The following is a 15,186-nucleotide window of genomic DNA, read 5'->3' as shown; positions in this document are numbered from 1 at the left end:
GGTTGATCGTGCGTGTATTGTGTATATTACAATGGAGTTCGGGGCTGGAATTTCCAATTGGGGACTGGGATAGGTTGTGAGGGAGGCAACCTCAAGAGGATACGTGTCCTAGGATAGGAAGATGTGCATGAGGACCTTCAAAGTATTCAACTAAGCGCTGTCAATACAATGAAAGCAATGAATCCAGAATTAAAAATCTTTGTACCGTTTGAAGCTGTGCTGTGTTCTTATGATAATACATGCTCGGATAAGACAAGGATATAATTACTTGTAAGTGGCTGTATATCAGCGCGGTGAATCACAGTCTTGCGAAGTTTACAGATTGTAGCTCTAGTAAAGTTGATGGACACATGGATTCAATGTTGTTATACCTGTCGCTTATCGTCGCCGGGGAAAAGTCGGCAGATATTGTCTTGGCGGGGCAGCTCGCGCGTGTTTCGCGACCCGAGACGCGGTCTAAAGTGTTTTTTGAGTCTTCCGCCGCTTTCGGTACTCGACCCTTCAACCCTCAACCATACAACCTGGATACTTGTGCTTTTACTATACCGTGCCATAGACTGCCCAAACCACCAGAATGGGTAAACCAAAGGTAGCATCCGCTACTCCAGCTCCCACAGCCAGAGCAACGCCCTCCTCCCAAAAGTCCAGCACTGCACCCCCTTCCGGCCAACGATCGATCAATAGCTTCTTTGCGAAGAAGGCTCCGAATTCCACACCCACCCCTCTAGCTTCTACCGCTGTGTTGAAGGACAATGAAACTTCCAATGCCGTCAATGCCATGGCCAAACCGAGTCTTCCGCCAAAGAAACCCGCCTTTCGGAACACTGCTGTCAAGAGCATAACGCCGGTGCCCAGTAGTGATGCTCCGGGCCCATCGAGCTCGCAGGAGAATGAGAACGGCGGGATTCCAGCAGAGGTAGAGGTCCATGGACTGCCATCGCCTTCGACGTCTGCTAAGACAGTGCAGCAGGTCGCCAAGAGAGATGCTCTGGCTCTGGGCAGTAGTCCTTCTCGGAAGGTAAATTTAAATATTCCCCGAAGTTCTGGCACACTGCTAATTCGAGTCTTCCCAGGCGAAGAAGGTTGTCAGCTACGCCGAATCGGACGACGACGACGACGAAGATGATGAGGACGCTTTCGACCCAGCCGTACTATGTACAAAGAGGAAGAGGAAATCAATGCCAAAGGTAGAGGAAGAGGAGGACGATGACTATGATGCGTTCATTGGAGGTCTTGACGGTGCTATCGAGGATGATGGTACGAACCTTAACCATGCCAATATATAATTTCTAACTCAATATAGAAGAGATGGACGATTTCGTGGTAGACGACGATTCAGATGCACCCGTTAAGCCATCCAAGAAGAGAAAACGCCCTGCTTCCACTCAAGTCTCTCGAAAGCGTTCAAACATATCACCTCCAGCAGCGTTCGACAAGGAGGAGGAGGAGGACGAAGACATGGAGATCCCACAGACTTCAACAGCTAGAAAATGGGAATATGATCCCGAAAACACCCAATTATTAAATGAGAAGCCAGCCAGCACTCTCAAGACTCCGCTATCGAACAAGAAGAAGACCAAGGATAAGGCATGCAAGAGTGAGCCAGAGCACCGTTACCCGTGGTTAGCCAATCTACAGGACATGGATCGGAACCCAATTGGACATCCAGACTATGACCCCAGAACTGTTTATATTCCTCCAGGGGCATGGGCAAAGTTCTCGCCATTCGAGACGCAATACTGGGAGATCAAACAGAAATTCTGGGACACGGTTGTTTTCTTCAAGAAGGGAAAGTTCTACGAGCTATACGAGAATGATGCTACCATTGGTCACCAGCTATTTGATCTCAAGCTCACCGACAGAGTCAATATGCGAATGGTCGGCGTTCCAGAAATGTCCTTGGATCACTGGGCAAATCAATTTGTGGCGAAGGGGTACAAGATTGCTCGCGTTGACCAGTGCGAATCTGCTCTTGGCAAAGAGATGCGTGAAGCAGAGGGAAAGAGTACTGGGAAGAAAGTGGTCGTTAACAAGGCTGACAAGATCATTCGTCGGGAGCTGGCGTGTGTTCTTACAGGAGGGACCTTAGTTGAGGGTAGTATGCTTCAAGACGACATGGCGACATTTTGCGTGGCGATCAAGGAACAAATGATTGATGACTTACCGTCCTATGGAGTTGCTTTTGTCGACACCGCAACTGGCCAATTCTTCCTTTCTGAGTTCGTGGACGACGTTGATCTCACCAAATTCGAGACTTTGATTGCCCAAATTCGACCACAGGAGCTATTATTGGAGAAGTCTCATCTCTCTACCAAGGCACTTCGGATCTTGAAAAACAACACCACTCCGACGACAATCTGGAATCACCTGAAGCCAAGTAGTGAATTCTGGACTGCTGAAGTCACCAGACGTGAGCTGGGTTGTAATGGATACTTTGTCTCGGAAGAGGGGGGTAGTGAAATCTGGCCAGAAGCTCTTGAGGCGGCTAAAAGTAGTGACGCCTTGATGTCTGCTATGGGAGCTCTAGTTCAATATCTGAGGACACTCAAGCTGGAACGGAATCTCTTGAGCCAACAGAACTTCACCGCCTACAGTCCAATCCAAAAAGGAACCACCCTGGTGCTGGACGGACAGACCCTCATCAATTTGGAGGTCTTTGCCAACACTTTCGATGGAAGTAAAGCCGGTACTCTCTTCGCTCTTCTCAATCGCTGCGTCACTCCGTTTGGCAAACGCATGTTCAGACAGTGGGTGTGCCATCCGCTGGCCGATGCCGACAGAATAAACGAACGTTTAGATGCCGTGGACATGCTCAACAAGGACCGGACTCTCAGTGATCAATTCGTTGCGTCAATGTCAAGCATGCCAGATTTGGAGAGACTGATATCTAGAATCCATGCCGGATCTTGTAGACCGGATGACTTTGTCAAGGTTATCGATGGCTTTGAGCAAATCGAATACACAATGGAGCTATTGGAAAGATCTGCAAAAGGAGGCAAGGGAATTGTGGACCGTCTCATCAATGCCATGCCCGACCTCACGGGGCCAATAAAATTCTGGAAGACGGCGTTCGATCATCAGAAGGCCAAAGAATCGAGAATCCTGGTGCCTGAACGAGGAGTGGAGGAAGAATTCGATGAAAGTCAAGACCGTATCGAAGAGATTGAGGGAGAGTTGGAAGATCTTTTAAAGCGTAAGCGGAAGGAGCTCGGTGGGAGCCAAAAGATAAACTTCAAGAACATTGGAAAGGAAGTCTACCAGCTCGAAGTCCCTGCTTCTATCAAGGTCCCCAAGGACTGGCAAATGATGTCTTCTGCGGCGGCATTTAAGCGGTATTACTTCCCAGAGTTGAAGACCCTCATTCGCCAACTGCAAGAGGCACAGGAGACCCACGGCCAGATTGTGAAAGTGGTCGCTCGAAAACTGTATGCACGTTTTGACGAGGACTACAGTCTCTGGCTGCCAGCTGTCAGAACTGTTTCCCATCTTGACTGTCTTATTAGTCTGGCCGCCGCATCAGCAGCTCTTGGTGAGCCAAGCTGTAGACCAACCTTTGTCGAGTCCGAACGAAGCGTGATCGAGTTCGAGGAGCTTCGTCATCCTTGTATGCTGCCCAATGTCACGGACTTCATCCCCAACGATGTGAAGCTCGGTGGAGATGCGGCGAACATCAATCTGTTGACTGGGGCCAACGCGGCTGGAAAGTCAACAATTTTGCGAATGGTAAGCCATCTCTTTGAAAGATGTAGCTCCGTGCTGACGATCTTCAGACTTGCGTCGCAGTAATCATGGCCCAAATCGGCTGTTACGTCCCGTGCATCTCAGCAACTCTCACCCCCGTCGATCGCATCATGTCCCGCCTCGGCGCCAACGACAACATATTCGCAGCTCAATCCACCTTTTTCGTCGAGCTCTCCGAAACCAAGAAGATCCTTGCCGAAGCCACCCCCCGCTCTCTCGTCATCCTCGACGAGCTCGGCCGCGGCACATCTTCCTACGACGGCGTAGCCGTGGCGCAATCCGTGCTCCATCATGTCGCGACGCACGTCGGCTGCACCGGCTTCTTCGCCACGCATTACCATTCCCTGGCCACCGAATTCGCTGGACACCCAGAAATCGCACCGAAGCGTATGCAGATCCACGTCGACGAGGGTAACCGCCGCGTCACGTTCCTGTATAGACTTGAGGACGGGGTTGCAGAAGGCAGTTTTGGGATGCATTGCGCGGCCATGTGCGGGATTCCTGCAAAGGTGATTGATCGGGCCGAGGTGGCGGCTAAGGAATGGGAGCATACGAGCCGGCTGAAGGATAGTCTAGAGAAAGCGAAGAGCGGTTGTTATATCCCGCTGGGCGTGCAGAGTGATGTCAGCTGGATCTTGAGGCAGGCAGTGGGCGAGGATGTGGAAGATGGGGTTGGTGAGAGGGGTTTGGAGGTGCTCATGAAGGCTATCGCTGGGCTGTAGGCATACTTCGAGAGGGGACTGTATGTATATGTGGGTCTTGGAGGGAGGTTATGTGTGAGGGGCTGTCTTTGCTGTTCCTATGAGCTGGGCTGGGCTGGGATTTTAGTGGCTATCTCCATGTATGTGTTGTGTGTATCAGCATCGGCGTTGCATGACATGGCCGGGACTATCTCCTGGAAAAAGAAGAGACTTGTAACTATAACCGCTCCCGTAATAGAAAAGAGAGCGAATCAAAGGTCGGTCGGTCGGTCGGTAACTTTGATCGGCTTACGCGAAGGAAGCATTGAAAGAAAAGCAAAAACATATTATAAAGCCAGATGCTTGCTTGCTTGCTTCACAGGTTCGATTTTCATTATAATAATATATTTCAATGCCTTACTTTTTGCGACCTCCTATCTGCCCTGCAACTGGTCTTTCCTGTCTTCGCTCTTTTAAAAAGGAAAGGAAAAGAGCGTAAAGGCATTTATTACTTATCAAGTTTCATTTTTATATTTCATTTTTATATTTCATTTTTATATTTCATTTTTTTTAACTAGCAATTTCTCGCGAATCTAGCATAGGCATGCATATATATTCTTATCAGACGTATTCTAGCTCATCATCTCGTCTCACTGTCCTCTATCTATCTACCCTTGCATCCGTAAACCAGTGTACCCAATCTTCGTGTCCTGTCCGTTTCTAGCCCTAGGTTTCTTGCTTGTTGGTTATAGATTGATGGTCTAAGCAGGATTGATGTAGATCTTGACCTCAACCTCGTTGCTCCAGCCAGCCTGCAACTCCAATTCCTTCCACGCTGTCTCCACGTCGATATCCAGCACGTGTTCGTCTGTCTTGCTGGTCGTAACCGTGTGCAGCGGCAACACCTTCCCTTGCATCGTGATGATCATGTTATCTTTATAGCCTAGGCTAGGCAGCGTCGAGACGTAGATTCCTATGTCTGGTTAGCATCATGATAGGATTGGGATTGAAATAGATAAGGGCTACCAAGAACACCCAAAGCTTTCAGATTAGTGTCAATTGTGATCCGTCCATTCTCCAACTTTGTAATCTTGTTGCCCACGACAGCCGCCGCGCCGGTCATCTTACCCAGCAGGCCTAAATTAGCAACCCACGTCGTCTCGATCTTCTTATCGTCGAAGAAGCCGCGGAGAGGGTAGGCGGACATGATCTCGTAACCGCGAACGCCGAGGGAAAGGGTTAGCAGACTATTGGTGTCGACAACTTGCATGGGCTTAGATACGAGGCCGCTCGAGTGCGCGCGCACGACGTAGTATTGGGCTTCGACTACGCCGGGGAATTTGGAAAGAGGGATCAGTTCGGTGAGGGGGCGTTGAGAGACGTTGAAGAAGCCGATTATGCCAGTTCCGGTCACTGCAGCACCTGTGTTGTGTGAGAAACGAAACCAGGAAGAATGATGGATGGGTTTACCGTGGTATGTACCGACTAGAAGTAAGTGGTCATCATCGTAGCCGATGTATTGATCCAAGGTCTTGCCAATAACACTTGGTCTGAAGATGACGGTCTTACCACGAGGAGTAGGGCCAGTCATCTGGTTGATGAGGTCAAGATCATGCTGGCCTGGAATATCAGTGATGTATATTGGGCCCCCACTGACGCATCGAGCAGCAGCATGGAACCCAGAGTATTCATGAACAGTCTGGAACATATCCCAATCAGGGATCAGGTTTAAGTGCTGGGTGAAAAGAGCATTATGAGCATTGACAAAAATATGCCATGGATGACTAGTCGGGACCTCAGGGAAGAAGTCATCTGAATTCCGGACGAGAATAGGAGGCTTGTTCATTGGCATTTGAGAGTGGAAAAGAATCGCTGGTGTTTGAGACATGCAGGAAATGGCCTTCACGCTGAAATGTCGAAGGGTGGAGATGTTCCAAGCATCCAGAAAAGCTGGTATGAGATCATGACGATGTTTTGCCGAAACAAATGTGTCGAGCATGAATTGGGCACTGAAAAAGTCAAAATGTGAATGAAGCCTGGGTAAATAGCTCCGCCCCGGAATACGTACTCAGTCTTGACTGCATCTACCCCGCAGGACGACAGGAATCTGTAAAAGTCATCGTAGAATCTAGCAACATCTTCTTTTGCTACCACTGTCATCTCTCCGCCTAGAAAGACGTTAGTCGGACAGTGGGACAGTTAAATCTAAGAGCAGTTCATACCTAGAGGCAAATTTCTTCTTTCCGCGTCCTCTCTTACCACCTTGACAGTTTTGTATGTCTTGGCAATCTTCCCATCGGGTGAAATACCACCCCAGTACCCCAGGATGGCATGCCAAACAGCAACATGTTGTATGCTAGGCTGCTTCTCTCGGATGAGATTGACCATGTGCTTCAGACCATTAGGAAACGCTTCTCTCTCTGCTTCAAACTCTACCCAACCATGTTGGAATTGGCCGTGTCCAAGGTAGTCAATCGATTGCCAATTGTCATCAATGATAAAGTTGGTCACATTGATGTTGTTCTCTGCAAGGGTCGTGACGGCCTTCAAGACCTTTTCTTCAGTGAGACGTTGGCCGAGAGCGTTCCAAGTGCAGTACGTCAAGCCATCATACCAATTCTCGGACCAGAACTTAATCTTTTCGTCGTCCTCTTTCGAAATCAAAGCTTCTGTCTCCCTCTGCACCTCTCCACTCGCGGCTTGCGAGGTTGACACAATACCTCGTGCATGGTACATAACGGCTGCATTAGCAGATTCAAAATTGTCACCAAGAGCAACAAGAACATGAGAATTCTTGGTTTCTGCACTATCGTTTCGGACCTGCAATTATTTAGTAGAATTCAAAGCAAGCCACTGGTCAGGAAGGCTACTTACATGCAGGACAACGTTTCCATCGCCATCACTTGTAAACATGGTCATGACATCCGCAGCATTCGTGAGTGCCAGCAAAACCAAATGCTTTCCGGTTAGGCTGAGAAATGAGCACATAACTGCTTCCTTGTCCAATTCGAAATGGTCCTTTCCTTGTCGGGGTACGAGCCATGGAGACCAGAGTCGTATGAGAGCGAACCATCTTCAGAGTATTAGCTGAGTTGAAAGCTTCACGGGCTCTAAAGAACAAGAAATGTTTGGCTTCGAGTTCTCGCTTTCAATGCACAGTGCGATGTCATGAAAGTACAGAGATATACCTTGAAAATTTGCCTTCTCCCCAGGGCAAGCCAAACTTGATGTCCTTGAAAGCGGACTTTTCTCCAGTTGCGCCCTCAACTGGAACTTCAACAGTCCATAGCGTGGTACCAGGTGACTGACTTCGGTAATTCTTCGAGTTCAATATCGGATTAAGTCCCGAGACGTAATTTCTCAGTTCGCTTGAAATGGTTTCCTGACTGGTCACCGTGCTCATCATGGCAGCCCCATCAGTCATGCCCTGATGATCCTTGATCCATATCCACGACTCATTCGGGCCAGCGCGAAATTTGATAGTGAAGCTAGTGGGGAGGCGGATTTCGAGAGGGGTACTAAAGTAGAGCTTGGCCAGGCCAACTCCGTTAGTTGCTTTGACAGCTTGTAGCTCAGTAGGACGTGCAGTTTCCTTGACGACTGGGTCCATAGGCACTTCCCGCCAATCCTTCCCCTCTGAGTGCCAGAGCGAGACCTGCCACGGATCCGAAGCTCGAGCCTGGTCAACCTCGAGCAATGCCATAAACACAGTTGTATGCTTCTCGATTTGCGTTACCTGACCCAGAGCTGGGTAGGTCGAGATAGATGCCAACATACTGGGATCATCCGTAGCCGGAGTAGCCTTTTGTCTGGGGATGTATAGTGCCTGAAAAATCTCGTTGCCGTCCGCAGCACTAATGAATGTTGTCATTGTGAGTGCTGGCTATCTATTATGTACGTACTATTATGTACGTACTAGCTTGTAGCTGAAAGCTGTGAAGAGAGTAAAGAAGATCACAGCTACCAAAATAAGGTAAAGACAAGGATTTGCACATTCGGGAGAACAGAAAAGAGGAAGGGAGGTAGGAAAGGTCAGGTGGAGTACAGATTAGATGCTGCAAATGCAATGCCAAGTGCAGATGCAGTAACGGAAGCCGAGAATATTGGAGAGGGGCAATTACAGAATGCACCACCGGCGTCTATTTCACGTGACTACTATATCTCATGTTTGCCGCGCGCGAGGCGCGTATAATTTTTATACTGAAGTATGCTGATTGCGGTTGTCAACCCCCATTCTGCCTGGCCCACACCAAGTGCTTTCATTCTCCTGGTTGTATGATCTCTCACTGGTACCCATGATAGCCAAGGCGGCTTCAGAATTTCCGCTGCGTATGGTTTGATAGACAGACAATTGCCATAATGGCATCTCGCTCCTTAATTCGAAGCTCTACCAGACCGAACCCCAACGTTTGCGCCAGATGTGCCTTTCGAGCCTCGAAATCACTTGCTCCGACTTCGAAGAGATGGATCGGTACTAAGTACCTTGCAAAGGTAGCAAATGCAGAGCTGGAATGGGAGGAGAAAGCTAAGAAGATCAGGGCGGGCGAGGAGAAGAGCATGCTCTCAATCCTCGAGGAGCGAGGTCTGGTCCAAAAAGTCACTGGGTAATGAATCCAACTCCAGACTGGACTCCCTGCTCTAACACGATGTGCATAGTGATCGCAAAACACTGGATAAATACATGACGGACAGACGGCTCGGTGCATATGTCGGAATCGATCCTACAGCCGCCTCGTTGCACGTTGGTCATCTGCTGCCACTGATGTCTCTATTCTGGATGCATCTTAACGGTTACCATACCCTATCGCTTCTTGGGGGAGCCACGGCGAAGATTGGCGACCCGACGGATCGATTGACGACCAGAGTAAAAGACCCAGCTTCAATACGAACCGCCAACATGGCTAGGATGCACTATCAACTGAAAAGGTTGTGGATGAATGTAATTGTGCAAGGGAAAAAATACGGCTATGAGCCGGATTGGGCATGGCGTCGGGAGTTGATAAATAATAATGCGTGGTGGAACAAGATGCCTATGTTGGAGGTTTTGCAAGTCTTGGGCCCTGGGATGCGAATGGGCACCATGTTGGCTCGAGAGACGTGAGTTTCAGGGCGGTTCCATTCTTGAGCAGTTGCTAATGGCTTCCAGTGTCAAGAATAAAATGACTAAAGGCGATGGGATGTCGTATGCCGAGTTCACATACCCAATCATGCAGGCGTGGGACTGGTGGTATATGTTTCATACTAAAGGCATCCACATGCAAATAGGCGGCTCTGATCAATACGGAAACATCGTTGCTGGAATAGACGCTATCAAGTACATTTCAACACACCATTCAGATCCTGTTGTCAGAAAAGAAGCCCAAAATGTGGGGGAGCCAATGGGTTTCACCGTTCCTCTTCTGACTACATCGTCAGGACAGAAATTTGGCAAAAGTGCCGGCAACGCTGTCTGGCTAGACCCCGATGAAACGAGCTCAATTGAGCTGTATAGCTTTTTTCTGCGAACCTCAGATGCAGATGTAGGCAGATATCTCAAGCTGTTTACTTTCATGCCTTTGATTGAAATAGATGCTCTGCTCGAAAAGCATCAGGCAGATCCATCACGAAGATTAGCGCAGCACAAGCTTGCGCAAGAGTTCGTTGAGCTCGTTCATGGACGCGATGGAGCAGTGGAAGCCATGAACCAGCATCGGCTTCTTTTTCAGAAATCTTCATCGGCGGAAGGTCTCGTTGAAATTGGGCCCGATACGAACGAGGGAAGTAAAAATATGTCATCAGAAGAGAGACCTAAGGTCAACATTCAGCTGCCCCAGAGCTTGATCTATCGAAAAGACATCGGGTCTATTCTCTACGCTACAGGCCTTGCCGAAACCCGGTCTGAGGGCTTTCGTCTAGTGCAAAGTGCAGGAGCATACATCGGTGGCCCGGGAACTCAGAAGAAGCAGCCTATGATTGATGGCCATGTATCCTGGACAACCATCTCTAACTGGCTGCCGGAGGAAACAAGAAAATTCTTGATACACGGCGACCTGCTTCTCTTCCGCAGGGCAAAGCACCACATCAAGACTGTGCAGGTGATCTCGGATGAGGAGTATGTTTCCTCTGGCCAAAAATACCCTGGGATGCAGAACTCATGGAAGCGCGATGTATTGAGCGCCCTGGCCGTGAAGAATTCGATTACGCTAGCTGAGAGGGAGAATATTGAAAAGATGCTCAAGGAAGCAGAAGAGGCCGCAGAAATGGAGTCAAAGCTAGAGCCCACGGAAGCTACACCGTCAAAGAAGAAGAAAAGGGAGGCAGAGGTAGCAGAGCGAAAGAGGAGCAGATCGGACGAACCGTGATGACCCCTCTCACAGGCCTAGTCAGGAGGGTGTTTAGTTGACCGAGCCTTTGACGGATGAGGTCTCGGCTCGAGTATGTAAAAGTTCTGTGTATCATGTTTCATAGCTTGACTGAACTAAAATACCCAATGTACTTATATCTACTCCAACCCATTTCATGCCCTGTCCTCACTCGACTAGCACCGGCTTAATCAGCCAGCTATCCTTACTTACGGAATATGAACGCTGTCCCATATTCTCAGCCTCAAATACGCAGCTACCAGCCAGAACCTTCCGCTTGCGGCAAAACTTCCTACGGTTATTGACATTCGGATTTTAGATTAGAGTCGCGCTCCGTCAATGATCCCTGGACTCTATCGCGCAGTTCAAAACGCGTTACGCCGGCAATATCAGGGTCGATAACAATGAAGCGGAAGTGCATTGAGGTTGATCTTACCGGGTTCTTTCGCATCGCTTCCGAATTCTCTTTTTTAACTCAAGGTCGCGGATCTCTAATGACCCAGTGTTCAAGAGTGAAACTCTCAGTTGTCGTAATATAAGCTGGAGAAGAACTCGGCGGCTTGTATTGATAAGTTTGTGTATGAAGAGGTTGGTATTCATCCAAAGATGCGGTAATTTTGAGAGAGAGCGAGAGCAAACAATCGAAGAGGAAACTCGCTTAGTAATCGCTCGCCAGCGTTGGATCTCTCTCTTGGCAAGAACATGAAAACCTCACGCTATTCGCGAACGCTATTCTCTCCACTTCCTCAACTCCAGCCTCCCATCAAGTCAGCAAATTGAAGAGGACAGTACTATCCAAACTGTAACTAAATAGGGGTACTGGGTCATGGAAAACAAATCCCGTGCCTGATTATTCTACCAATCCTGCTGAAGCCTTTCGTTGAAAAGGGCGGCTCTTATGTCGAGTCGCAGATCGATCACGTGTCGTCATATCGCGGCCCCTATTATTTTCCCCAGAGGCCAGAGCCCATCATGCTGCTGCTGGTCCAGAATCCTGCTTCACGGAGATCGCTCCTCGGAATTCCGCGTGCTAGAGTGATTCCCTATCCTCTGTTCAGCAAGACTCGTCTTCGAGTCTGCTGCCGTCTGAGTAGCACGTCAACAACCCCCGCACCGAAAGTGCCAATCGGCAAGAGTGAGTTACCCTTTTGATATATATATACACATAGGAAGGAATACGGGCTGATGGAAACGATTAGAATTCCCGGAAAGGTTGCTCATCTACCATGCCGGTACTCCCCGAACGGTGTTTCTCGGCTGCACGAAGGTCACCACGATCTTCCTCTGCATCTTCTTCTGCACCGTGATGGCGCCCACGCACTTCCACGGCGAGGAATCAAACTGGGTCGCAGCTGGCGGTAAGCGGGAGCTCTTCGAATCCAACCCCTCTCGGTAACCACCCATGAGGGAAATCGGGAAACAGTTGGCTGACGCCGGGTACGCAGTCATGCTTTCGGGACTCGTCCCGGTCTCCTACGTCGCCTACACGTCCGCGCCCTTCGTGACGTACATCCACCTCCGGCTCCCGGCCTTCGCGCGCCAGTCGCAGCAGATGCTCCTCCGCTACTCCAAGAGCCTACCGAAGAACGCGGAGATCGACATCACGACTATGAACTTCGTGGGCAAGCCACGCGTCGCGCGCGTCAAGCTTGCAGACCTCTATCCGGTCCGGCGGCGCTGGGGGTTTGCGAACTATGCGCGCGACACGCAGGCGATTGATGCGCGCCGGCCTTGGTATCTGGGGAAGGCGGTGGCCCTGTTCGGGGTGCACAATGAGAAGAGCGGGGTCATGGACGGGCAGGTCTGGGACCATGTTGCCGCGGCTATTGCGAAGAACAAGAGGAATTGAATGGTTCATGACCGAGGCCGAAGATCAGGCCCCCGAGGGAGATGCGGATATCTGCCTGCGTCCATTTGTATTCTTTGTATTTTTATAAATGGGATGAGATGAGATGAAGTGGAGGGCGAAGAAGGCGAAGACATGGTGGGGAGAGGCAGTAGACGTGGATGAAATGGAGCAGGAGGCAAATATATATATCATATAGGCAGAGTTTCTCTCCCTTCCTCCCTCCCTACCTCCCTCCCTCCAACTTGGATCTTTACCCCCCTTTTCTTTCATTCTCATTATCCATCCATTTTTTCTAATTCTGAAAGGGGATGAGAATGAGAATGAGAATGAGAATGAGGATAAGAATGAGAATGAGAATGAGAAGGAGAATGAGAAATTTCAAAAGAGATGGAGAGAGGAGAGGAATAGAGGAGTAAGGCTTTTGTAGATGTATGTACATGGGAGAGCAAACAAATTTATAGTTCGTATGTATGTATGTATGTATGTATGTATGTATGTATGTATATCAGCTGTTTTTAGAAAAAGAGGGAATACAATCGCAGAAATGGTCAAAAACAAAATCTAGATAGGTAGATGAAAGAGTCGGATCACACACACACACATGCTCTATAATACCCGTCTCATACCAACGCCAATATAACATTATTCCGAGCCACCTAATCATACACTTAATTTCTAGTAACCATCTATCCATCGACTCAATTAACCTTCTTCAAGCCCCGCGAGAACTGCAGCCCGTCAGTCACGCTGCCATACCCGGCCGTCCAGTAATCCGTCAGGTAGTTCTTCCTCGGCTTCCAGGGCCCGACGTCACCCACCTTGGGCAGCTCCCCCTTCGCCTTCTCGATGTAGGTCGAGTTCAGGTTCAGCATCGGGCGCGCGGTGATCTTCGCCTCCCTGCCGATTCGCGGCACCGCGCTCGTCTCCTTGCTGGCATCCATGTGCTTCAGCAGGCGGCACACGAGGACGGCGGTGGCGTCGGCGCCCAGCGTCCAGGACGCGTTGGTGTAGCCGATGACGACGGCTGCGTTGGGGATGTCCTGGATCATGACGCCCTTCCAGACGAACTTGTCGGCGAATTTGACGGGCGCGCCGTCGACGGTCACGCGGGAGCCGCCGGCGAGTTGCATCTTGAGGCCCGTGGCGGTGATGATCACGTCTGCGTCCAGGATCTTCCCGGATTCCGTCTCGATAGCATTAGCAGTGACGGTCTTGATGGTGTCGGTCACGATGTCGCAGTTGCCTCCGTGCAGCGCCTTGAAGAAGTCGCCGTCGGGGCAGATGCAGAGACGTTGCTCCCACGGGTTGTAGGATGGCTTGAAGTTCGGGTCGTGTTTGATGGCAGAGCCCTTCAGTTGTCTCTGGGTGTTGGCGCGGATGATCTTGCGTCCGGCGTTGGGATAGGAGCGGCAGAATTGGAAGAAGAGGAAAGGGAGGATGAGGAACTTCCACCGCACGAGGGTGTGGCTGAGCCAGGTTGGGAACCACCTGCGCACAAAATCGCCTGTAGGGTCGACTTTGGGCAGGGCCATGACATATGAAGGGCTGCGCTGCAGCATAGTGACTTTGGCAGCTTTGTCGGCCAGGTTGGGGAGCAGGGTGATGGCAGTTGCACCGGAGCCAATGATGATGATCTTCTTGCCGGTGTAGTCGTAGTCTTCGGGCCAGAATTGCGGGTGGATCATCTTTCCTTTAAAGTCGTCGATGCCTGGGATGCTGGCTTTGAGCGGTGTGTTATAGTCGTAGTAGCCGGTGCTGAAGATGATGAAACGGGCTGAGAACTGCGTCTTCTCGCCATCGGCATCAACATCCAACGTCCATCTTTGGGTGCTGGAGGACCAATCCGAAGAGAGAAGCTTGTGGTGAAAGCGGATCTTCTTGTCGATTCCGTTGATCTCTGCAGATTCGCGGATATACTTGCAAATAGAGGGACCGTCGGCAATGGAGTTGGGTTTCGACCACGGCCTCCACACGAATCCAAACGTGTGGAGGTCTGAGTCTGATCGGATACCTGGGTAGCGGAAGAGATCCCATGTTCCTCCGATGGCATCGCGAGCTTCCAGAATGGTGTATTTATATCCTGGGAGCTCGTTCTGGATACGGTATGCGGCGTTGATGCCGGAAATACCGGCGCCGATAATGATCACATCAAGGTCGACATTGGTATCTCTTGCGATAGAGCCCATTGTGTTGTTTGAGAAACTAGAAAAGTTGGTAAAGGGAGAGCTGAGGCGAGACGAGGGCCGGTGGCGTCGAGGCGAATGTCTTTGAATTACAATGAGTCATGAGTTTTTTTTGTTTTGTTTTGTTTTTGTTTTTTCTTACAAGCAGCCCACGATCCAGCAGGAGAGGCTTGCTCATGAAGATGGAAATGAAGATGAAAAATAAAAACGGGCTATGTGCGGACGCCCCAGGTTTTATCCATTGTAGCTATCGAAACATCCGATGTGCAGTCGCAAGCCCAATATGGTGTTTTGGTATGGTCCCAGAAGAAGTCATGACAATGTACCGAGGCACGAGGTCGCGACGTTGTCTTAATCTCAGCGGCTGACCTGTCGGTATGGAAGAACAAGTC

At 49.9% G+C, this 15,186-nt stretch overlaps 5 protein-coding genes across 6 annotated transcripts; 3 read left to right on the top strand and 2 right to left on the bottom strand.

Annotated features, from left to right (window-relative positions):
- Positions 1–574: 574 nt before the first annotated feature.
- Positions 575–4,463, top strand: L3040_005357 (uncharacterized protein; the record flags this gene model as incomplete). Of its 2 annotated transcripts, none has more annotated exons than XM_066157343.1 (5): positions 575–916; positions 971–1,018; positions 1,074–1,257; positions 1,304–3,723; positions 3,771–4,463. In XM_066157343.1, the coding sequence occupies 5 exons, from the start codon at positions 575–577 to the stop codon at positions 4,461–4,463; spliced, it is 3,687 nt and encodes a 1,228-aa protein (XP_066011648.1). The 2 variants fall into 2 exon arrangements, with proteins under 2 accessions (XP_066011648.1, XP_066011649.1); XM_066157344.1 differs by having other exon boundaries at positions 968–1,018.
- Positions 4,464–5,182: 719 nt separating this feature from the next.
- Positions 5,183–8,292, bottom strand: L3040_005356 (uncharacterized protein; the record flags this gene model as incomplete). The annotated part of the gene is made up of 7 exons (XM_007292540.1): positions 5,183–5,394; positions 5,448–5,843; positions 5,892–6,430; positions 6,490–6,589; positions 6,644–7,241; positions 7,296–7,494; positions 7,610–8,292. The coding sequence occupies 7 exons, from the start codon at positions 8,290–8,292 to the stop codon at positions 5,183–5,185; spliced, it is 2,727 nt and encodes a 908-aa protein (XP_007292602.1).
- A 488-nt stretch (positions 8,293–8,780) lies between these two features.
- Positions 8,781–10,762, top strand: L3040_005355 (uncharacterized protein; the record flags this gene model as incomplete). Its single annotated transcript, XM_007292539.1, has 3 exons — positions 8,781–9,025; positions 9,078–9,518; positions 9,568–10,762. 3 exons carry the CDS (start codon positions 8,781–8,783, stop codon positions 10,760–10,762), a joined length of 1,881 nt encoding a protein of 626 aa, XP_007292601.1.
- A 972-nt stretch (positions 10,763–11,734) lies between these two features.
- On the top strand, positions 11,735–12,611 carry L3040_005354 (uncharacterized protein; the record flags this gene model as incomplete). Its single annotated transcript, XM_007292538.1, has 3 exons — positions 11,735–11,897; positions 11,962–12,120; positions 12,208–12,611. The coding sequence occupies 3 exons, from the start codon at positions 11,735–11,737 to the stop codon at positions 12,609–12,611; spliced, it is 726 nt and encodes a 241-aa protein (XP_007292600.1).
- Positions 12,612–13,309: 698 nt separating this feature from the next.
- On the bottom strand, positions 13,310–14,797 carry L3040_005353 (uncharacterized protein; the record flags this gene model as incomplete). The annotated part of the gene is made up of 1 exon (XM_007292537.1): positions 13,310–14,797. One exon carries the CDS (start codon positions 14,795–14,797, stop codon positions 13,310–13,312), a length of 1,488 nt encoding a protein of 495 aa, XP_007292599.1.
- Between the last annotated feature and the right edge of the window lie 389 nt (positions 14,798–15,186).

This window comes from Drepanopeziza brunnea (genome assembly GCF_022702325.1).
Source record: "Drepanopeziza brunnea f. sp. 'multigermtubi' strain 214-2 chromosome Unknown ctg8, whole genome shotgun sequence".
Taxonomy (NCBI): domain Eukaryota; kingdom Fungi; phylum Ascomycota; class Leotiomycetes; order Helotiales; family Drepanopezizaceae; genus Drepanopeziza; species Drepanopeziza brunnea.
This window is presented reverse-complemented; position numbering and strand designations above follow the sequence as displayed.